The sequence below is a fragment of the Drosophila nasuta genome, chromosome 2L (genome assembly GCF_023558535.2).
Source record: "Drosophila nasuta strain 15112-1781.00 chromosome 2L, ASM2355853v1, whole genome shotgun sequence".
NCBI classification, from domain to species: domain Eukaryota; kingdom Metazoa; phylum Arthropoda; class Insecta; order Diptera; family Drosophilidae; genus Drosophila; species Drosophila nasuta.
In genome coordinates this window covers 26029336-26051298 of record NC_083455.1, presented here as the reverse complement: position 1 = coordinate 26051298, position 21963 = coordinate 26029336, and the positions used below count along the sequence as shown (strand labels likewise).

Here is a 21963-nt window from a genome sequence, read left to right as displayed (position 1 = left end):
CCCTCAAAAATATACCATATATTTTGTGACAAAAAAAATATACAAGTTCCAAAAACTTGCGTAGGTGGCCTCGATATATGCGCACCTTGGCATTATCTAAGTCGATAGATAATTTTTCGATAAATACAAAAAAAATATTTGACAAAAAGCGCCAAATGAATTCAACAATTAAATAGAGAGGAATTATGAACAAACATTAAGACAAATTGCAGCACAACAAGCAGAACCTTTATTTACAGTACTCGAAAAATAAAAAAAAAACGATGGAGCAGCAAACAATTAAACACGTACACACTGCTCGAATTTTAGTGCTCGGCGATGCAGGTAACAGCGAAACTTAAACTTGGAAGTTTCAGTGATTTGAATTAAAGATTATATTACAACTCTGCAGGTGTTGGAAAGTCGCGACTAACAGATTTGCTGGCCAAAAGCGAAGATACACCAACACCAGCGACCCGACGCGTTGGCGATTGTTGGTGGAATGTTCAAGTGCGTCTTCATGAGCATCCACGCTATGTGTGGCTGCCCCCAACGCCCGAATGGACATCCTCCTCCTCAACGTCGAGCCCAACAGGAATCGAACAATTTCCACGACGTGGCGGCGTCGATTTGGTGCCACATTTTGTTGAATTCTATGATTTAAAGAGCACGCTGCGCATGCCTCGGGAGCATCGCAATCGCCTCTATCGCCACATTGATGGCATAATCCTTGTATACGATCTATTGCGCATGAGCACCCATGACAACCTGCACGATTGGCTGTATCAGCCGTTGCGTCAGATCTGCCGGCATCGCCACAATCGAATGCGTCCCATCCTCAAGCGGCGACACGTGCCCATCCTTGTGGTGGGCACCAAACTAGATCTGTTGACCACCCGCTGCTTGCGTGGGTCGGGCAAAATAGCCAGTCAGCTGGGCGCGGATGAGATCCTTGTCAATTGCCTGGACGCGAAGAGTTTTGAGCACAAATCTCGCAATGCGGGCAAACTGCGAAAGTTTCTCAGCAATGCCATCGAATTTAAGCTCAATTTTCCAACAACGGGAAAACGATGCTGAGTTTTACAATGATTTTCATATGTATATTTTTACAATGTTTTCTAGTTTTTAAAACTCTTTTTTATTACTCTTTTTGTTGTTAACAATTCCTCTTTTTTGTTAAATGTTAGTTAAGCAATCGTATATTTTTAGCCAGGTGGCCACTGCATTTGACGACCACCCAAAAAGTGCAAGTGCAAATGGTAAACGGACTGTGCTCCGTGTTGTCCATTGTTAATGACCACACGATAGCCTTTCTCGAGTCCCAGATCCTTGGCCACCTTGCGTCCCACGAGCATCAAATGTCCCAGCAACTCGGCATCGCCGTCTTCGGCTAGTGAAAGCTGTGCAATTGGCTTGCGTGGTATGACCAGAAAATGTGTGGGAGCCTGAGGCGCTACATCATTGAATGCCACACACTGTACAACAAATATAAAATGCATTTAAGAATTAATAAAATACAATTACATCTTCATACCAATAAAACCCGCAAGACAACTTTATAGATTAAACTATCTGTCGCACTTTGCACTCCTCACTTACCTTCTCGTCTTCATAGATAAATTTGCATGGAATTTCCTTGCGTAGAATCTTGCCAAAAATGGTGTCTTCAGAGGCTGCGGCGCTTTGCGCTTTCTCCACCTCGCTTGCCATTCTCACGCAGTTTGTTGCAATACCGCGATTTCTAGTAAATTATAATTGGAAATTGTTAATGAGATCGGCAGTTAATAATGGCTAAATTGCATGCGCACTTACCGCACTAGAAAACTGGATAAATTGCGGCCGGCTGTCACGAACATTGTGCAGTGCTGCCAACTTATGCGAAGTTCTGTGTGACCGTCATTTGAGGAAACATAGTATAAAAATATTTTTGGGTTTCATCACTTTAGCGATAACGCAATCTTAAATATTAATATTGTTAATTCCATTTAGCTTGTAAATGATATTCTATAAGCTTTTTTCTCTATAATAATAATCGAAAACCGCGCTAACTGCTTTTTGTATTTTCATAACAAACTGACCTACGGTCACTTGCGAATCATTACTCTCTAGTATTTTTCAGATTTGGTATATCTTGCAAATTTTGCTTACGGTCACACACCTCTAATCTGAAGTGCAACCGAAAGACAACAAATTCGCAACGTTTTAGTCATATTTTTGCATTTAACTGTTAAACAAATACGTTTTATTACTGGGGATGTCAGAGCTGCGCTCCAAAGTTATTACTCTTTACAAGCACGTAAGTAACAATAAAATAAAATGAGTGTACTGCACACCACGTGCAACTGCACCCAATTGGAAGGGGGCAACTGGAAAACTGGAACTTATGTTACGTGAAATTCCATTGCAGTTACAGTACCTGGGCCGTGATTACCCCGGCCTGAATGGGCCGCAAAAGTTTCGCAAACAAATCCATGATGCGTTCATAAACAACAAGGATGAGCGCGATCCCAAAAAGATCGTGGCTCTCCTGGCCCAGGGACGTTACCTCGCCAAGGAGGTGGAGGCGTTGTATTCGCTGAAAAAATACCGCACCGTAAAGCAGCGTTACAGCTACAATGACTAGAGAGTGACCGAAAGAGAGAGGTGAAAGGCGGAAATGCAAAAGGACTGAAAACCAGAACGAGAATGAGAACGGGAATATGATACAGCCAATGTATTGTTTTTGCTTAAACAAAGACAAAAGACCCGCACCCAACACACAAAAATACACACACACACACACTAAATATTAGTTTCGAATGTCTTGTCAATGTTTAACTGTAAGTTAATGTTGAATAAAAAGTGCAAAACAGTCATTGGATAACGCAAGCCAAAAAAACAGACACATACAAACAAACATTGTAGTTGAGATATTATTGGTCATACGCATACCAATGCATTTAGTATATTTATGATCATACATACGCATGCAAAAGGTATTTAGTATATTAATTGAGGGATGACCTTGAAATATTATTGTGTGTGGGGGGCTTGACGGAGTGTCCAAGTATTATTGTTTGTTGTTTATCGAAACAGATACAAATGTTGAACGTGTGACTGCCAAAATTATTGCCACGGGCATTTCATTTTTTGTCGCTTCTGATGCTGATGGCCGACGACGAATGCGTTCCGTGGTTGAACTTTGTTATTGACAAAATATTGCGTATTTAAATTCATTTATTCAGTGGACCAACTGTCTGTGTGTCGTCGTCGATGTGTCAATGTATTGGTGATAAACAACACTGGCGCCGTAGAGCTTTGTGCACACTACACTACACTTTTCATAGGCATATCAGCTATGTGCTGCAGCTTGTCACTTTGCCATTGAGTCTTGTGTTGTTATCAACAAAACAATTAGCTGATAAGTTCTATCGATTGTCTTTTAATGCTATCTAATCACACATAGTGTGAAACAAGGCGTGTGTTCACTATGGCTATAAACAGATCGTAAAAACTCAAGTATAAGTTCTCTAGGTGCTCTAGTGTTGCTAGGAAACTCCACGTACAAAGTACCAAAAATGAATTGACATATATTTTGTGGGTAAAATCGAAGCTATAAAATTTATAATGTCCAAATAATCGGTTTCCTTTCGCTTATCGACAATTTTACTTTTAGAATTAGTCAACATTTGTTTATATTTCTTTCATTCTGTTGTGGTTAATTGTGGTTAATTTAAAATCAAACTTAAAATTTGAATCAAAGTGTATTCAAAAGTCGTTGTAACAATAGAACCCCTTTGCTCTTTGCCTTTGGCTAATGCAAATGTGAAAGCTCTTGCGAAATTAAAAGGGCAGCGTATACGTAATCTTTGTTTTCGTGCTCGTGTAATTCACCTATCACAGATACCTTTTATCGCGTCATTTACGTTTACGCCACTGATAACAAAAGTTCATTGATGCCAAGAAAAAGCTTCTTTATACGAAATGCATCCAAACAAGGAAGACGGAATGCACGGTGGTATATTTTGAGCTATTTATAAATATAAATTGAATAGAGGAACTGTTCTAAATTAGCTAAAAATACTTTTATGATAGTCTCAAATTTGTAAGGTTTAACATTTCCCATATTAGAAAAATTCATTCTATTTCAATAAAAACTTAATTTAAGTTAACTGCGCAGATTTGTTAGAAATTCCAGTGAATCATTTAAATAAACTTTTCAACCACTAATTAAATACTGAGATGTAATAAAAGGTTCATCTATAGTTCAGAGCTTTTACAACCGATTTAACAAGTATTATAGCTGGACATTTCAAAGTATGAAATAATTCTATTTAACTACATATATCAAACACACGAATCATTCGCAATTTTAAGTTTTAAATACAAAATGTTTAATTTAATTAGCTTGTAATAAATAATTGCATTTTCTTTATTTTGCTAATAGCTTAATAACATAATAATATTTAACTTGGCTGCAATATGCAAAACAATAACAACTTTGAAGAGAGTAAAAGTTTGCAAGCCTCTAAAGTCAACACATTAAAGTAGAATGATGAAATTACAAACTAATATTCGCCTGTTGCTGAATTATGAACTAACGAAAATGTAATGTAATTAAGTAAGGTTTAAATTACGACTAAAATCACAAAGTTCTCCCAGTGTGGAAAAGCGTCATGGTCACAGTGGAATGAGCGAAGATAGAGAGAGACCACTTTGAAATGGATTCAAATTGTTGGTTAGCCAAATTCAAAGCCAAGCACATCTTCCATGCCGTAGTCAAAGAGTCGAAAGTCCTCCTCATAAATCTCATAGAGACGCCGAATGGCGCCGATGGGCAGCGGATCGAAATAGTTGCGAAGATTCGCTTTGGTGCTCGACGGTTTGTGGCCCGTGGGGAATGTCAGATTCTTGGTGCCCGACAGATACAAAGCCAGCGCCGAGTCATCGAGAAGTGTGTCATATTTGCCTGTATTGAATATATTTCAAGATTAGCAGGTGTTCTCTACGAAATAGGTTTGATTTCAATCTTTTTGACTCACCCACAACGTTGTACTTCATGACGCACGGATTGCAGAGTTTGGCGATTACTTCCCAATGCTCGTTGTAATCGGTTTGATTGACACGACTCAACTCGGGTCGCAGCAAGTACTCCACGAATTCACCAAACTGCACATCGTTGCCCTGCTCCAACGATTCGTTACTCGCTCCTTGACGCAACTCTCGCACAATCTGACGTCCCACTCGCGACTGAAAGTAACGAGCACTCGGTGAACCGCCTTCCAACTTGTTGCGATACGCTGAGAGCAAACGCTCGAAGGGATGTCGCACCAGAATAAAGCGTGTGTAATCCTCGCTGAGCACCTGCGTCCGCTCATCGTCGCTCAGGTCGTAGAACTTGGTGAACATGCCCACCGAATGGGCCAAAGAGCCGGGTATTTGCAGTGGATCAGTTCCGTTCTGCCATTTGCCTGTGAGCAGCATAAGAACTCGCTTCCAATTCGTGCAGGCAACCTACAAAAATATAGAAAAAGAAATGAGTTTCCAAAATTTGTTTAGTTTCGTCTTTTTTTTTTGTGTTCAACAAAATAAACAATAATGCGCGATTGAGGCCACAAAATGTACACATGTTTCTTTTTGACTAATGATTCACAAGTTTCGGGTATTCGTGAGTACCACTCATGGGCTCTTCAAACGAATGCTATTTAACAATTACAGATAAGCAGCGAACTTCCTGGGATTCCATTTGACGCAGCATATCAACGAGTTATTATCGACATGTGGAAGATAAGTGTGATAGGATCCACACTTGTGGAACAGGTGTGTGTGGAATCCATTGGTGGTATCACAGCACAGTGGTTAAGCCCAGCGGAACTGCGATAAATATTTATCAATTGCAAAAACATTCAACAAGCAACAGCTGAGAATTGAATTAAATTTTTTTCGTCATTCGTTTTTTTATTATCGACATTTGCATACGTTTCTGGAGCTTCACAACAGTGGAACTTATGCAATGTGATAAAGAAATGAATAAAAATGAAAAAAACCAAAATACAAATTCAGAAATTTTTTCTTTTGTATGGCTAAACCCAATTATCTATAAAAATAAATTTTTTTCGGATTCAACAAAAAATAAGGGAAATAAAATAAGATAAAAATAAGGGGAAACAAGAACTTTTGAATTTTCAGTATTGAAGATTATATTATAGTCAACAAAAAAAACATTGAAAATTTAAAGTATTAAATTTATGGGTACATTCCACAGTACGTTCTAAATTTTATAGCTTCCCTTAGCAACATTCTCATTCACAAAGTATCCGCTTTGCCATGCGCGACGCTTTTTGAGACACGATGACGTAGCAAAAATATATATTATGTAGATATATGATTACAAAATAGCTTTAAATGGAACTTGAACCCCTTAAGATAATGATATATAGAAAGTAAACTAACGATAATCATTCATAATATCACAAGTTATAATCCATACAAAGCGGTAGCTTAAAATTAAATTGTTTTCATTAAGAAAAGGAACATGATATAGAAATATAGAAAGTAAACTAACGATAATATCAAATGTTATAATCCATATAAAGCGGGAGCTTAAAAAGTAAATGGCCTTCATTAAGAAAGCGAAAATAATAGATGAGTTAAGAAAACTGTAAATGAAAATGTTTATGGCAATAAGCGACTTTTCACTTAAGCATTTGATATAAATTGTAATATTCGCGATATGAAAAGCAAAGATAAAACTAAATATAAACAATTGTTGTTGCTTAATTGCTGGCAATGGAAAATATGCATGGATTTTTCTAGTTACACTGTGCGGTTGGCTGTGGGTTGAGCCACTTAGCGAGCAAACAATGTTTATAATAATAAAACAACAAATCAACTTAACTAAACTCAACTCAACATCTAAACATTTCATTTCGAGCAGACAGCCTGGCTGACCGACAATGTCGAGTGTAATTAAACGCAACAAAAACATTTCAAATTACAAAAACAAACACTTTAATTTTTCGTATACAAAAACAGGAAAAACTGCGAGCGCACAGTGTGCACAGTGGTTATTGTTGAGACTGCTTGTCAACTTGTCAAAGTTGAAAGTGAAATTTGCAAACATCTTTCAACTGTCGATTGTAAAGCAAAAAAACAGGCGAAACATTCTTGTCTCAACTTTGAAGACCCTGCTACTTATTTTTTGAAGGCTACTTTATTTATGTGAAAGTGAAGGTAACCAGCTGAAGAAAATACTTTTACAAAATGTGCAGATTAGCTATGCTACTGAGGATTTGAGGATTTTTATATTAAAATTTAATATTCAAAAGTTTTTAGACTAAAAACCAATGAAAAAATCGTAAAAATTAATAATTTATATTAAAATTTAATATTTAAAAGTTTTTAGACTAAAAATCAATGAAAAAATCGTAATTTTCAGATAAAAAAAAAATTAAAATTTTAAAAATTATATTCGTTGGTTTTGGAAATTTAAGAGCTTATTACTAAAGAAATTTTTTATGATTTCGAAACTAAAAGTTGAACGCGTTAATTACGTCATCTAATAAAATAGGTCTTGCTCCACTGTACCTGTGGCAAAGTTCAGGTTCAGCATTTTTCGTATGCAAAGCGCATAGTTAAGAAAATGTATTTGCAATACGTAAGCGCATGCGATCATAAAGCAAAATTTAAACATTTTCCTTCGACCATTAAAGGCCACGTTAAGCATCACCACGCGATGGTCAAATAAAACCTCAACAATGTATACAAAGGAGGGGGGAACTTAAAGAGGGGGAAGGGAAATAGGCACGCGTTTACGACTTCGAGAGAAACAAATGTGAGTTTCGCATGTGATTCAACAATTCACTTCACACACACAGACACAGTTTGAGTTCCCCGCTTGAAGACGAGACTACGTCTCTGTAAACTGTAAATTGCTGATAAGCGAAGCGTGCTCGATCGTATCTCAGCTACAACATGACACACCTCCTTCTCTTTTAACGATCTGCCGATCGAATTCATCTGCTTATCAACAAAAAACTGACAACTGAATGTAGTGAAATACGACCTACGATCATTAGCTAATTATTTGATGTAGTTACACTTTATAATAGATACGAAATTTATTGCTTATTAACCTAATATGTTAATAATAAAATAAACATGAAACAAAATGATAAAAGTATTTGAAAATATGTTTGAAAAATTAATCAAATAGTTTACTCTGTATACACATAACGAATAAATAATATAATGAATATAACGAAATCAATAAAATAAAAATGCAAGAATTTACGAAAATTCCCCTAGTTTCATGCTAAGAAAAGCGTTAAAATAATAAATAGATTTTACGCTCGAATTGGTTTAGATCATTTGCTTTTATAAATAATAAAATTTATTTACTCTTCCAAAAGATTTCACAAGAAACGAACCAACATGCAAACTTTCTTAAGACTTATGTTTAAATTAAACTTATCAAAAATATTTTATAAGCAAAAAAAACTTTAATTACAGTAAAAATGAAATGCAATAAAATATTTGTAATTACATTTAAAAATATTCAAATTTATGTACTTTTTTGATTTTAAAACTTTTTACATAATAATTTATTTTAGGCTTTTTTAAAAGTTATTTCCTATAAACGTATTTTTGCTCAAATTCTATGAATTATGTTGGTAAACTTTTATGTTTATCGCAAAATAATTTCCAATATTTTTAGCCTATATTTTTGTGTGATTAATGGCACTTCCCATGTGTATAATTCACGTTTTTTCAGTGAACATAAAAAGAACTGAAATAAATGGATTAATTTGAGGCACTCGTATCAAGTATACGCAGTGTTAATCAGCTTGTTGTAAGTGCCGTGGGATGGCGCCACAGCCGAACTACGTCATGTTATTGGAGGCATTATTACTCAGAGCATAGACAGCCGCAATGTGAGCCACAACAAAAAAAAGGTGATTCGATGGTTTGTTTGGTGTTGGCTCATTATGTTGCGCGATGGTTCAAAGTGCAATGAGCTTCACACATGAAACACAAAGCTATTTTTAAGCCACACGTCGCACGTTTTGGCTGTCGATTCGAATTTCGAATCGCTAATCTAATCAAAATATAGTTGTTTCTTCTTTCTTTTCTTCTTCTTTTATTGATAGCAATGGATTGGGCAACTAGCATTCAGTTTTTATATATATTGGGAGAATTCCAGGTTTCAGTTAATTTCCTTTCAATTGAATTAGCCAATCTAAGGTCGCGGCTATTGTTATCAATTTAGCGAATTTTAATTAATAGAAGACGACGCGATGTGAGCTTTGATAATTGTGCCTCCAATTGAGCGTCATGAGGTCAAGTCGATAACAAATCAAATCCAGCCAGTCATTTCGATTATTCGCTGATTCGTTTATCAATTTCAAAACTGAAACCGACACTGCAACCGAGTGAATAGAAAAAAATAGAGACAATAACATAACATGGAATCTGTGCGATTTACTTGGCATTAAATTACTGAGCGAGAGCTGCATGGCAAAATAATAGACTACAATTAATAGACGCTCGACTGAAACGCAGTTTACATATAAGAAATTTGCTACTAGAACTTGAGGTTCGACTAAGAAATTTCCCTATAAATAAGCAGTATACTGTAAAATATTTTACGATGATTTATCATAGTATAAAGTCTATTGTAAAGTATGTTACGAATATGAATATTACTATAAATCATTATCATCATAACTTATAATAATGATAAAAATGGAATATCTTAAATACCTTCTTTTTTTTTTGGTATTTAGCAAGTTTAAATTAGTATTATATAACCTACTTAATAAATTATCTATAACTGAACTGACTGTATTGAAGCCTTCTTAATCATTACAATGAAATTATAAATCAGAATATTATTCGTGGTATCTCTAATCCCAATTCTCAATGCAATTTTAAGTATTTAAAAAAGATTTTTTGCCTAAAGGAAATTTCCATAGGAAATCATCGGTGATTTCCATAGGAAATTGGTAAAAAAGATATAAATTAAAAATAGATAGTTGCAAATGATATATTTTTATACAATTGAAATTGCATCAGTAGTTTGCATAGAAAATTGGCCATAAAATATAAATTAATAATAGATAGTTGCCAATCACATATTTTTAAATATTTTAAATTGCATTTCAGCTTTAACATATTAATAGAAAATACTTTATGGTAGACTAACTAATAAATTCTCAGTGATTTCCATAGAAAATTGGTCATAAAAATAAACGAGTTATATGAATATTTAAAATTGCATTTTACCGATAGCATATTAATGTCAAATACTTCACAGTAGACTAGCTAATAAAAAACTTGTTGAACTCTCACTATTAACTGAAAAAATATTCTTGTTATTAATGAAAGTTTCACTCGACAATTTCTCCGGCATATCCCCGTTTAAAATCAATAAGTTGAGGTATTAAAATGCAATATCTGCAATTATGGCTACACGAGTATAATTTATAATTGTGGCATATATAACAACGATTACTGAGCGAGAGGCTATGCAGCTGTCTGTCTTACGATGTGGGGTAATCACAGTGGAGCAGTAAAATCAATGATAGTCTGGCGGCTATTGATAAAGCTTCGAGTGCGAGCTTAAGATTGGGAATCAGCAGCTACAATGGGTTAGTAGACTCGTCAAACTCGTCTAGACTCGAGAGCGGCGGCAAACACAAATTGTTTGAATTAAAAAGATGCCACATGTGGCAAGTGAAAGAGTGAGAAACAGGAGGCATTGTAGCATCGGATGTCAGCGGGCAATAAAAGAGAAAACGTAAAGCAAAAAGCAAAAAATTAAAACAAGCAAAATAAACGAGTTTTTTGCTTTTGCTTTTTTAGATTGAGAGACATTTGACAAAAGGGTCAGAACAGACGAGAAAAGGGAAGTAATTCAACACATGGCGAAACAGAACGACAGCAAAATGAATTCCAAAAAAAATTATTTCGGTAGACCTCAAAAAAGTCGAAAAAATACAAAAACTAAAACATTTTAGATGAACGTGTTCGACTAGAAGATACCCTGTTTCATAGAGCTTTGTAAGCTAATTTAAAGTTTCAATCAAGTTAAACTATCTTCTAATACAAATTTTTATATTTCTTAAACGATTTATTAAATATCTTTTAATTGAAATTTTAAATGAAATTGTTAAGAGTGATATTTTTTAATTTATGATCCTAATATGAATGACAACTAAAATTCCAAATAAACATAATTTTTTCTTTTAATACAGCAAGCTTTATACCAAATTTCAACTATGTAGCTCTTATAGTTCATTAGATACGAGCAGTTTAATAGACGGACGGATGGACAGACAGACAAATTTGACCCAAAACCCATCATACCCCATTTTTCTTTATTTCAGAATTAAGGCAGGGCATTAAAATGTTTTTATGTTGACCAAGCGGGAATTTAGATTCTGATTGTGGAAGCAGTTGAACGTACCTTGGGCACATAGCAATAGAGTAGCTTGTGCTCCTTGTCGACGATCATGTGATCCATTTGCAGTTCCGTGAGATCCTCGATAGATTGTCTATTGGCCTCCATGAGATCACATTGTCGCTGCATCAACTCCTGGCGTTGTATGTTGATTGTCTGTGTTAGTTCCAAACTATGTTTGTTGATCTTTACATTGTTGTTGTTGCCATCCTCAAATGCTGCTGCCGCCAAAGGTTGCACGAATGCATAGAGCAGCATTAGGCTGAATATTAACGTTTCTCGCATAATCTTTACTTTTTCTTTCTTTATTTTGGCGGAATTTGGTCTTTCAGGTTTGCCGCTTGCGACCGAAATACTTGACGCGATGCACAAACTTAAGTTTGGAGCCGTTTTCAATGCCAAGCGCCGTTAGAGTTGCGCGTCCGTTGGCCGCGTTGTCATCGATCGGCTGATTGGTGTCCACGTTGAACAGTGCAAAGCAGCGCCATAGAAAACGCCAAGAGACAAGCGCGCGATGTTCGTGACCGTTGCGCTGCGCCGAGTTAACTAACTCACAACTGGAGCGCGGCAGCATGATGGCTTCATTTCCAGCGCCAGCACAAGCAGCAGTAGCAGCAACCATCGCAACCTGTTGTTGTTGATCGCTCGTGTCGTCTTCGTGCTGACCGGCAACGTCTTCGGCTAATGCACGATGACGTTCGTTACGCTGCCTTCGTTTGTGCTGAGCGAGCGCAATTGAGGCGATTGCTGATTTCAATTGGGCAATTGTGGGAGAGCGTTGATGTAGCTGCAAAGAGAGCGAACAGGAAATGAGAGAGAGAGCGAGAACAGGATGATAGCATTTCTAGTTGCCTTGCAAGATAGTCAGCGATTTCACTTATCGATAAATCTTTTTTAATTAATACGAATTAAAACTTTGATTCTAATTTGCAATTATGGTAAAGCGCTGTTGGAAATGAGAGACCAGGATGATAATTCCAGTCGCATTGCAAGACTCAACTTATCGATAAATTCTATTTAGTTCACACCAATTAGAACTTCGACTACTTTGCATTGCTCCACTTTGGACTTCTGACGTCACTAGCGGCGATTCCAAATAATTCTTTGAACAATTGTTTACACTTGCTGCGGAAATTTCACCCAACCTTAATCGATTTGATTGATACGCACAACAATTGTAAACATATTTAATTGAAGAGCGACCAACTTACAATTGAAATCAATTTACTTACCACAATTTTTAGCGTGCTGAGTCCGTCGCGTTGCACGTAGATTGTTGTTGTGGCACGGCCCTCTGCTGTGGCAATCTGTAATTATGAAATCTACATAAGAATGTGCGAATGTCCAGATAACGGTAACAATTTATCAGCTGGCATAACAATACAAAACAATTAGCAGCTTCTAGCTGGAGTAGGTCACCAAACTTCGGTGATCTTCAGTGACGAAAATGACAAGTAGTGCTAATTGGACTTTCATACAACTCTAAATACAAGTTCGCTCTCTTTCCAGAACTCTGCCGGCTTGCAGTCGCAAGGAACGGTTGCGCATGCTGATTGGCTTTCCATGAAATCCAATACAAACTTGCTCTTTATCTCGCTCTTTCGAGAACTCTATCAAAAGAACAGCTGTATATGCTAATTGGACTTCTATAAAATCGAATATAAGCCCTCTCACTCTCGCTCCTCTCATTCACTCTTACCATTCCTAACAGCTCTGCCGGTGTGCAGTCGAAAGGCACGTCTGCCAACTCTTCGTAGTCCGCCAAAATCTGCTGCAGCTCTTGATCGGTTGCCGCCAACATTGCATTGTGTTCAGCGCGATCGAAATCGTTTTGTTTGTTTCGCTTTTTCAATTTTCGCTGCACTTTTTGTTGTTGCATGCCCGCTAAATTGCGCGCTTCACGTATAGCTTTTTTTCTCAAATTAATTGGCAGCAGCTTAAGCTGCTTTTTTATCTGAACCATTTTACGGCGTTCGCGAGAGGTATCCATTTACTTGCTGCAATTTACACAGTTTAATTAACTTGACAAATGTTTGCACTAATTGCGCCTTCACAATTTGTAATTTGCTGCTGTAAATTTGCCGCAGCGTCGTTTACTCAATATCAGCTGTTTCAATTAGAGTGTGGCCAAACTGTCTTTTTTACATTTTCCACAAGCAACCTCCGTTACTATATAAACAAATTTAATAAACTTTTGTAATATTTTATACTTTATATTCTTGGTCTAGAATTTAATGCATTACTCACCATTACACGTTAGAAATTGTTTTTGATTTCGTGCCGTTACATTGCCGATTAATTAATGCAGGACTATCGCCATTTTTTTTTGCATGGACATTTCGCAAAGATTTCGCAATACACCGCAATTCAATAAACAAAAATTTTGGTTTTCGTTTAGTTTAAATACATAGTACGCATAATAATATATTGATCTTCTTTAAGAAGAGAATGTCGTATTTATGTTTTATTTATGCGTTTTAAATTTGCACATTGCAACTGCCGACGTGACGTCACAACTGTCAGTACTAGTTGCATTGAGCAGGCGGCGTTCTAATCGTCTATCGTAAAACGTAATCTTGTCACCGCGATAACCCTTTTCACAAACCAGCGACCAACGAACACATTGATTGTAGATGATAGTGAACTTTTCGACAATTTATTGAAATGTATAAACCGCAACCGCTGCGCAACCACGACGAGGACGTGGAACATGGCCACGACAGCGAGGAGGCGCAACAGCGTCACGCACACGCACTGCAAATGTGCCTGCTATCGGCATTTCTGCTCATCTTTTTTAGCCGGCACCGCTTATCACACCAAGCCATTACCCCCTAAGATCTCCACTACAGCAACTGCAGCGGCGTGACAACCAGAAATACAATTGTAATCTGACACTTGTGGAATCCATACCCATTGGCCTGAACTTTACACCCGGCAGCCCGCATTTCCCTAGCACCTTCGATGCCTGGAATCAGCTGTTGAATCTGAGCAAATCCACATTAGACATTGGCAGCTACTATTGGACGCTGCGTGGTGAGGACACGGGCTTGAATCACAGCACCGCTCATCCAGGTGAACAGATATTCCAGCGTCTCCTAGCCAATGGTGTGGGAGATGGACCAAAGATCAAAATACGCATAGCACAAAGCTCACCATCGAGCGTCTCGCCCGATCTGGAAACACAAATCCTCGCTAGCTATGGTGCCGCCGAAGTGGTTACCTTGGATTTTCCCAAATACCTGGGAGCGGGCATCTTGCACACCAAACTGTGGATAGTGGATAATGAGCATTTCTATTTGGGCAGCGCCAACATGGATTGGCGTGCTCTCACCCAGGTCAAGGAGCTGGGCGTGCTTGGCCGGAATTGTCCGCAGCTAACCAGCGATTTGGCCAAGATCTTCAAGGCCTATTGGTATTTAGGCAGCAATGAGAACGCACGCATTCCATCCTCCTGGCCCTATGATTATGGTACCAACTATAATCTGGAGCAACCCATGCTGCTGAATGTGCTCAAGGATGCCAACACAAACTATACGATGCAAGCATTTGCTGCCAGCTCGCCGCCTCCGCTCTCTGCCACTGGACGCACTCATGATCTGACTGCCATTCTGAACTCGATCAATTCGGCGCTGCAATTTGTGCACATCTCGGTCATGGATTATTTCCCGCTCATCATCTTCGGACCGAAGCTACAGTATTGGGCTGAGATTGATAATGCGCTGCGCACAGCGGCCGTGGAACGTGGCGTCTCGGTGAAGCTGCTCATCTCGTGGTGGAAGCACTCCGATGCCAGCATGGACAACTATTTGCGCTCTCTGCAGGATCTATCCATGACAAGTCGCCAACATGTGGACATTCAAATTGTAAGAGGTTGCAGTAGATAATTGTGCACACAACTTATTCTTTCTTTTCTCCTTTTAGCGTCGCTTCATTGTGCCCGCGGATGAGGATCAGAAGAAGATTCCCTTTGGACGTGTGAATCACAACAAATACATGGTCACCGATCGCGTCGCCTACATTGGCACCTCCAACTGGTCAGGAGATTATTTCACAACCACAGCCGGCATTGGTTTGGTCTTTAAGGACACTCAACCAAGTGCTCCAGCATCGCTGCGCAATGATCTTGTGAGCATCTTTAATCGCGACTGGAACAGCGCTTTTGCCAAAGAATTGTCTTAGTGATTTTACAACCTTCTAAAATGGACTGCAACTGAATGTGAAGAATGATGATCATCATTAGCAGTATTTTCGATAATATTTAATCATTTGTATTCACAGTTTTTTTAATCAAGTTCTATGCTTTTCACGTTTTCTTCTGCAATTATTATCATTGTATATAATTCAAATACTTTTTTTGTTTAAATTTCTTCTGAGATTTGTGGTCACATCGTTGATTTGATTATTTAACATTATTGTTGCCGCGTCGCAGAAAATTGTTGCACGCAATGCTCTTCTCAATCACCGCATTGATATCCGGCACACATCTGGTCAGGCAGCAATGAATGAGCATCAAGCAACGCGCATCCATGGCTGTAAAATGAAGAGAAAATCTTTCAATATCAATTGGGAATACTAAAATGTCTTCAAAAGTTCCTTGTAAGGACGCTAAGCGAAAGGATATAATACTACTTTAGTTATTGTAATACTAAAGTATAAATTAATACTATAGTCTAAAATACTACAATAGTATAAAATACTACTACAGTATAAAATACTACTACAGTATAAAATACTACTATAGTATAAAGTTCTACTATAGTATAAAGTACTACTATAGTATAAAGTACAGAATATAATACTTCAACGGTAATATAATACTACTACAGTAGTACAATACTACTACAGAAATATAATACCATATTAGTATTTAACAGCCTCGATATAAAATTTATACTCTTAAAACCATCTGACAGATCCATAACTGGAGGCACCTAACGAAATTATACTGTAACTACAATTTAAATGCTTAAAATTCTTATCAATCGGATTAAAGTTATCATAAAACTTATTTTTTGGTACGAAAATAAAGTATATCAAATTATAGAGCTAGTTTTTGAGGGGTTAATGATCGATATGATCGAAAGTATAGTAAATTACGATACAACAATAAAAGGGTTCTCCTATCTGAGAATCTAGTATATCAAATTGTAGAGCTATTTATGAGACGTTGACTTATTGATAGCATAGTAAATTACGTTCTAGTGTAGTTGAGCTGATCACTTTCTACATACTAATTCCTTATCTCAGAGACTGACAGCCACAGCTCATAGCTATAAGTACTGGTATATACTTCAACAAGATGTACTTCCCCTAATAGACTCTCTTAAAAGAAAAATTTAATAGATATAAAGTGAAGCGCACCTGCATAAAGCACCTGCTCGCGTCTCAAAGGTCTGTTGGCCCAATTGGAGCATTGATTGGCCTTGTTGAGCTTCTTGCCCAGGCACAGCATGGACAAATCCGTAAGAGCTTCTCCGGCACGATTCAAATTGCCAAACGGCAGCTCGACGCCATGACGTTGCTTCTTCAGCTCCAGCCAAACGGTGCGTAGATCAAGATAATGATGTGGCATCTGTAGACGCAGCTGGAGCGGCAACGAACGCTGCAGCACCGACAAATCGTTGAGCATGGAGAAACCGACCTTCATGATGTTCACATTGTTGAAGACACTGGAGCCCAGCAAACGCCAGTGCTCGTCGTGAAGCTCGTGGCTGGCGAGGCAATCGATAAGGTACACATTGTGCATGGTGGCGATTTGCAGCAGACAGAGTTGATTTTGTACGCACAATTTCTGCATCCACTCGGAGTCCATGTAGATGGTTGGCTCGCACTGCAAATGCTGGAGCATTCGCTCGAATTGCGCCGCCGTATCCACAATGATTAGGCACTCGTCCGGCAAATCCATGCTCAGGTACACACAGCCAGCTGCTGGCGACGTCGTTGTTGCTGCTGCTGTTCCAATTGCCGCTGCTTTGCTTTGCTCCATTTGTTGGTGCCGCAGCTCATCGTGTGAGATCATTGACTTTATTTCGGGCGGACAATCCTCCGGCAACAGCTTGAACTCTGTGGACCAATAGACCGCTTCCAATTCCCCCGGACCGCCAGCTGCGAACAGATAGCCAACGAAATCCGCTTGCAATGCATAATCGTAGGCATGAACACGCACCAGCTCTCGAAAACTTTCGAGATTTGTGTGCGATTTCTCGTATTCACGGTACAGATGATGCAGATAGCCGGCGGTCTTGGTGAATTTGTAGTTGGGCGTCACAGAGTCGTCGAAGCCATACTTCTTGGCCAGGCGATCAACGATCTTGGATATGGGGCGATACCTGAGCACGTGATGCGACACTTTCAGGTTTGAATAGCGGCTAAAGGGAGGGAAAGTAAGATTAACTATTCATTCTATATTCTCTCTTCCGATACTCACTTGAGGATGTCCTCGCACATCTCAATGACCGACTTGTCCTTGTGCAGAAGCGAGTCTAGAAACTTGACGAACGGCAGCCGTTGATGCGTCGCCTGCTCCAGGTACAATTCAGCCAGCGGCAGTTTCTCCTGCGCAATCAGTGGAAACGCCAGGTCCAGCATATCAAACTGATGCGTCAACTTCAGATTGATGGCCCACTGTGCCACATCTTTGTAATGCCCGCCGTCCAACATCTCCCGCAACTTGGGCACAAGCAGTTCCCGGATCTGTTGCAGGCGATACGTCTCAATCATGGCATTCATCAGGGATTGCATTCCCGTTGTCTTCACAAAATGAAAGGCAATCATGCTTGTGTTGTCGTCGCATTGCTCGCTCAGCTGTGGCATGTCCGCCTGCAGTTTGCACACAGTGTCCAGCACAAAGTATGACAAGCTCTTGATCTTCACATTGCTGTTATCCGGACAGTTGGCAAAGATCTTCAAAGCCAATAGCAAGGGATTCTCATGACGCATCAACGTCTTGCTCAAATCCTGTCGCATGTAGGGCGACATGCATTTGTTGTGCATGTTCCATTTGTCGCGAAACATCTTGAAGAACGCCTCAAACTCTGGGTCCAATGTGGCATCAAAGTCCCCATCGATGCCAGCACCTGGAATAATGCAACGCAATAAAAAAACATTTCCCCATTGGGTGCACCTTCAATTCGCTACGAATGTTACCTGTTGTAATATCTTCGAGACGCTTGATTTTCAGATTTCCAATCAAGTAGTCGAGTTCTTCATCGTCAGACTCGAAGCCTGCCGGTATTGCGTTATATAGTTTTGCCATATTTGTTTTTTTAGTGGGCGCGCAGCCCTCCAACGACAACCACAACACGATGCAAGTGCAATTTGTGATAAAACTTTTGACTTTTGCATACGCGATACTTTTTGATATATTTCTTGGCGAGTCTATCGCAAAATTGAGCTGTCAATCGATAAGCAGCACAATTGATTGTTATCGATATGAGAAATGAACTAATGAACTGTTCATGCTATGCAGCCCTGGCAAAAAAAACGTTTCGTTTATTACAAATTTATTTGAAATAAAAGTTGAGGCTGTATTATTGTTAATTACATTATTAGCTTCACTTTCATATTATGTAATTTATTGTAAAAAAAAAGTTTTACACAAATTTATTTTAAGCATACGATTGTTAATATTTTTGAGGAAAAACTAAATGTATAAAATAGGTTAGGACTTGATAAACAATATAATTTTTGAATTAAATAAATAAATACAAATATTTATGCCCTTCAGTTGGTTTTTTACTGTATTTATAGCAATTAACATCACTGATAACAAGTATCGATAGTAATTCAAGCGAACTAGGACATATCGATATTGCGCTTACATTTTTACCGGCTCTAAGGAAAAAAGCCGCTAGACGCTCGAAAAGTTTTTCGTTATTCCGTTGTGAAAAATAAAATGTTGCTTTTTGCTACAATTAAAGTGTTTTAATTAATCTGATTAACAAGTGCTATTAGATGCAACGACTAATTGTGCCGCATCGTTTGAAAATTGACGCAATTAATCAAGAATTGATGAAATTAATAAGTGAACAATTTGCCAATGTAATTTGCAAATCTAATACGTCATAAACTGGAAATGGTAGCAGACGGAAGCCGGCGGACGTCGCCACCAATTACAGCTGCAGTTGCCAGATCAAGTTCCAGTTGGAAGCACGTGTCGGCTAACTGACCCAACAAGATTTATGTATCGATCTCTTGCCAATCCCCATTGATCTGCTGTGGGCAATTGAATTGAGTGCCAACATGCCGACAAGACATGGCTTTAAGCCATTACCATATATGTATGCACATTGTATGGTAATACAACATAAGCCGTTGCCTCAAGGTTAACTGGGCCCTGCTCCAATTGCAGGTATGTTTGAATGTAATTCTCGATTTCACACCCCTGTGTGTATTAACTTGATTAATTGCACTGATGTAATGCAAACCGGTTCTCCATACGGGAACTTATTTAAGAGCTAGCAGACTTCTATAAATAAAATATTTATATTTTTGATCAGCCGAGGCAATATTATGTGGTTCGACTCTCCGTCTCTATGAACAGTTTTAAGTACCGATGAGAATACTTCCTTCTTTCTGTCCGTCTATTTTGAAAGGGGAATTTATCTTATTTTTATTATTATTAGCATATATATATATATATATATATTATTTATTCAATCTATGAAAATTGTTTTAATTTGTAGTACAGCGTAGGTTATAGGATTTTAATAAGTCACAAAGTGTAAAATGTTCTGTTTTTACAACTGTTTTCTGAAGTCATAATTTTATTATTATAACCTTTTTTCAATAGTTGGAAAATTACAAAAACTAAAATTTTTAAATCTTAGCTGATCCTTCGATTAGAAAACTTTCTTTCTTTTATCTGTTCTTTGAATGAAGTTTCCTTATTTCTTTAACTATTAAAATGAGTTGGGTTTCCCCTTTTTTAAATCGTATTTTTAAACTATAAAAATATGTTGTACTTACCCCTTTTTTTAATTCGAATCCTTCGGAAGATTATTCCTTTGGCAAATGTGCTTTAATAGTTTAAATTTTCCGCATTTCCGATTCCATAAACGTCTCAATAAGAGCATTATCTATTAAATTTTGGAAATAATAGTTATATAACTTATACTCACACTTTTGTCTTGTTAAATTCAGTAAAATTGAAGCATCGTTTTTTGATTTTAAACATTTTTATTTTGAAACAATTTTCCAAATGACAACAGAGATTGTGCGTGGTGGCGATTTGTGGTTGTGGTTAACAGATCCTGAGACAGCAGGATGAATGTACATTCATGAAGTTGAACAGAATAGAATAGAATAGAATGGATAGATAGATAGGAGAGCAGTTATAGAGCTGCTCAGGCGGCAGCTGTGTGATTAGCTTGACTTAGATTTGCGGTAAAAAGTGTGGCTAGGAGCAACCAGGTTGCAAGGTAAGAAGGAAAACCATTTTGGGAAATAAAAACAAAAGGCTAGAGAGACTTAAGCATTAGAGCGAAACTCAAAAAAAGAATCGATGGCAAGGTCAAGAGGGCTGGGCTGGTGGCGAATCCAAGTGTGTTGTTTACCAGGTGCCTGGTGCGGGTTCCAAGTTGACGGAGGCAGCGCTCTGGACATGTCCGGGCAGGGGAGCGACATGGACGGCACCGCGGGTCTTGGCCACATACGAAGCTGGAGCGGCGGCAACGGCAACCACAGCTGGAGCATGGGCAGCGACAACAGCTGGAGCAGCAGCGACCACGGCAGGAGCGGCATGAACAACAGCGGCAGCTGGAGCCGACTGGATGAGCACGGGGCCAGCGGGAGAGAGGGCAAGGGGCACGGCGGCTGGCACAGCGGAGGCATGGACAGCGACGGAGCCGGCGACGGCGGGAGCGGCGACCACAACGCCTCCCTGGACGGAGGTCAACAGGGGCACGACGGAGCTATTGACACCATAGGCCAAAGCGAACAAGACTACGACGACGGCGAACTGAAAGAGGAAGAAAGGATTTACAATGAAACTTTTGGAATTTCTACAAATGTATCAGAGATCGTTAGATTGTTTTATTGATCACTTTGATCCTCATCGATCGCTTTAACTCTAATGTTGTGTAAGAGATCGATAGATTGTTCAATTGATCACGTTGATCCTCATCGATCGCTTTAACTCTAATGTTGTGTAAGAGATCGATAGATTGTTTAATTGATCACGTTGATCCTCATCGATCGCTTTACCTTCATGTTGCTTCTCTGTGAACTGTGCGACGATTGAAACGTTACTAATTGTCATCTGCCACTGTTTGAGCGGCTTTTATAGCGCGCTCACAATGCTCTTTAGCATATTGGCGAGCGCAGGCCAAAAGCCAGTTCTCGGACCTGCCGGGCAAATGCGGAAACTGGCCAGATAACAAACGCCCCCCCTCCACTCCTTGACCTTCTCGACGAGAGCAAACACAACCCACAGTACACCACAATTAGCCACAGTCGCAGTTGACAACGCCACAAAAGACACCACAAACCACATTTGATTCGGCCAATCAATTGCTTCGACCAAATGGCCAAGACACTGACTTAAC

General features: G+C 38.6%; 8 protein-coding genes across 8 annotated transcripts; 3 read left to right on the top strand and 5 right to left on the bottom strand.

Annotated features, from left to right (window-relative positions):
• The first annotated feature begins 101 nt into the window (after window positions 1-101).
• LOC132783572 (rab-like protein 3) lies at window positions 102-1328 on the top strand. The gene is made up of 2 exons (XM_060788821.1): window positions 102-324; window positions 392-1328. Exons 1-2 carry the CDS (start codon window positions 264-266, stop codon window positions 1054-1056), a joined length of 726 nt encoding a protein of 241 aa, XP_060644804.1. The 5' UTR covers window positions 102-263; the 3' UTR covers window positions 1057-1328.
• LOC132783573 (adenosine 5'-monophosphoramidase HINT1) lies at window positions 1082-1884 on the bottom strand. The gene is made up of 3 exons (XM_060788822.1): window positions 1792-1884; window positions 1579-1720; window positions 1082-1454 (listed from the first exon to the last, which is right to left on the bottom strand). Exons 1-3 carry the CDS (start codon window positions 1833-1835, stop codon window positions 1185-1187), a joined length of 456 nt encoding a protein of 151 aa, XP_060644805.1. The 5' UTR covers window positions 1836-1884; the 3' UTR covers window positions 1082-1184.
• A 236-nt stretch (window positions 1885-2120) lies between these two features.
• On the top strand, window positions 2121-2752 carry LOC132798642 (electron transfer flavoprotein regulatory factor 1). Its single transcript, XM_060810579.1, has 2 exons — window positions 2121-2275; window positions 2387-2752. The coding sequence occupies exons 1-2, from the start codon at window positions 2234-2236 to the stop codon at window positions 2600-2602; spliced, it is 258 nt and encodes an 85-aa protein (XP_060666562.1). The 5' UTR covers window positions 2121-2233; the 3' UTR covers window positions 2603-2752.
• Window positions 2753-4406: 1654 nt separating this feature from the next.
• On the bottom strand, window positions 4407-11726 carry LOC132797810 (carbohydrate sulfotransferase 11). The gene is made up of 3 exons (XM_060809584.1): window positions 11426-11726; window positions 5001-5472; window positions 4407-4927 (listed from the first exon to the last, which is right to left on the bottom strand). Exons 1-3 carry the CDS (start codon window positions 11702-11704, stop codon window positions 4698-4700), a joined length of 981 nt encoding a protein of 326 aa, XP_060665567.1. The 5' UTR covers window positions 11705-11726; the 3' UTR covers window positions 4407-4697.
• LOC132797815 (uncharacterized) lies at window positions 11726-13530 on the bottom strand. Its single transcript, XM_060809590.1, has 3 exons — window positions 13119-13530; window positions 12652-12726; window positions 11726-12206 (listed from the first exon to the last, which is right to left on the bottom strand). Exons 1-3 carry the CDS (start codon window positions 13407-13409, stop codon window positions 11748-11750), a joined length of 825 nt encoding a protein of 274 aa, XP_060665573.1. The 5' UTR covers window positions 13410-13530; the 3' UTR covers window positions 11726-11747.
• Window positions 13531-14074: 544 nt separating this feature from the next.
• On the bottom strand, window positions 14075-18777 carry LOC132790381 (exonuclease mut-7 homolog). Its single transcript, XM_060798882.1, has 4 exons — window positions 18566-18777; window positions 17847-18495; window positions 16781-17787; window positions 14075-15949 (listed from the first exon to the last, which is right to left on the bottom strand). The coding sequence occupies exons 1-4, from the start codon at window positions 18672-18674 to the stop codon at window positions 15819-15821; spliced, it is 1896 nt and encodes a 631-aa protein (XP_060654865.1). The 5' UTR covers window positions 18675-18777; the 3' UTR covers window positions 14075-15818.
• Window positions 14084-16462, top strand: LOC132798175 (5'-3' exonuclease PLD3-like). Its single transcript, XM_060809928.1, has 3 exons — window positions 14084-14122; window positions 14218-15282; window positions 15341-16462. The coding sequence occupies exons 1-3, from the start codon at window positions 14084-14086 to the stop codon at window positions 15596-15598; spliced, it is 1362 nt and encodes a 453-aa protein (XP_060665911.1). The 3' UTR covers window positions 15599-16462.
• A 1799-nt stretch (window positions 18778-20576) lies between the features above and the next one.
• Window positions 20577-21727, bottom strand: LOC132797657 (adult cuticle protein 1). Its single transcript, XM_060809414.1, has 2 exons — window positions 21623-21727; window positions 20577-21377 (listed from the first exon to the last, which is right to left on the bottom strand). Exons 1-2 carry the CDS (start codon window positions 21626-21628, stop codon window positions 20970-20972), a joined length of 414 nt encoding a protein of 137 aa, XP_060665397.1. The 5' UTR covers window positions 21629-21727; the 3' UTR covers window positions 20577-20969.
• Window positions 21728-21963: the final 236 nt, after the last annotated feature.

Bases quoted from the DNA above. Each gene is read 5' to 3' on its own strand.
- LOC132783572 (XM_060788821.1), top strand. From the start codon at position 264: ATGGAGCAGCAAACAATTAAACACGTACACACTGCTCGAATTTTAGTG. The intron at 325-391 runs GTAACAGCGAAA...ACAACTCTGCAG, and splicing joins TTTAGTGCTCGGCGATGCAG to GTGTTGGAAAGTCGCGACTA.
- LOC132783573 (XM_060788822.1), bottom strand. From the start codon at position 1,835: ATGTTCGTGACAGCCGGCCGCAATTTATCCAGTTTTCTAGTGCG. The intron at 1,721-1,791 runs GTAAGTGCGCAT...ATAATTTACTAG, and splicing joins TTATCCAGTTTTCTAGTGCG to AAATCGCGGTATTGCAACAA. The intron at 1,455-1,578 runs GTAAGTGAGGAG...TTTGTTGTACAG, and splicing joins TTATCTATGAAGACGAGAAG to TGTGTGGCATTCAATGATGT.
- LOC132798642 (XM_060810579.1), top strand. From the start codon at position 2,234: ATGTCAGAGCTGCGCTCCAAAGTTATTACTCTTTACAAGCAC. The intron at 2,276-2,386 runs GTAAGTAACAAT...ATTCCATTGCAG, and splicing joins TTATTACTCTTTACAAGCAC to TTACAGTACCTGGGCCGTGA.
- LOC132797810 (XM_060809584.1), bottom strand. From the start codon at position 11,704: ATGCGAGAAACGTTAATATTCAGCCTAATGCTGCTCTATGCATTCGTG. The intron at 5,473-11,425 runs GTACGTTCAACT...ATATTTTTGTAG, and splicing joins TCTATTGCTATGTGCCCAAG to GTTGCCTGCACGAATTGGAA. The intron at 4,928-5,000 runs GTGAGTCAAAAA...TATTCAATACAG, and splicing joins CATGAAGTACAACGTTGTGG to GCAAATATGACACACTTCTC.
- LOC132797815 (XM_060809590.1), bottom strand. From the start codon at position 13,409: ATGGATACCTCTCGCGAACGCCGTAAAATGGTTCAGATAAAAAAGCAG. The intron at 12,727-13,118 runs GTAAGAGTGAAT...TCATAATTACAG, and splicing joins CGGCAGAGCTGTTAGGAATG to ATTGCCACAGCAGAGGGCCG. The intron at 12,207-12,651 runs GTAAGTAAATTG...CTCTCTTTGCAG, and splicing joins TCAGCACGCTAAAAATTGTG to CTACATCAACGCTCTCCCAC.
- LOC132798175 (XM_060809928.1), top strand. From the start codon at position 14,084: ATGTATAAACCGCAACCGCTGCGCAACCACGACGAGGAC. The intron at 14,123-14,217 runs GTGGAACATGGC...CATCTTTTTTAG, and splicing joins TGCGCAACCACGACGAGGAC to CCGGCACCGCTTATCACACC. The intron at 15,283-15,340 runs GTAAGAGGTTGC...TTCTCCTTTTAG, and splicing joins AACATGTGGACATTCAAATT to CGTCGCTTCATTGTGCCCGC.
- LOC132790381 (XM_060798882.1), bottom strand. From the start codon at position 18,674: ATGGCAAAACTATATAACGCAATACCGGCAGGCTTCGAGTCTGACGAT. The intron at 18,496-18,565 runs GTAACATTCGTA...GCATTATTCCAG, and splicing joins TCTCGAAGATATTACAACAG to GTGCTGGCATCGATGGGGAC. The intron at 17,788-17,846 runs GTGAGTATCGGA...CCCTCCCTTTAG, and splicing joins ATGTGCGAGGACATCCTCAA to CCGCTATTCAAACCTGAAAG.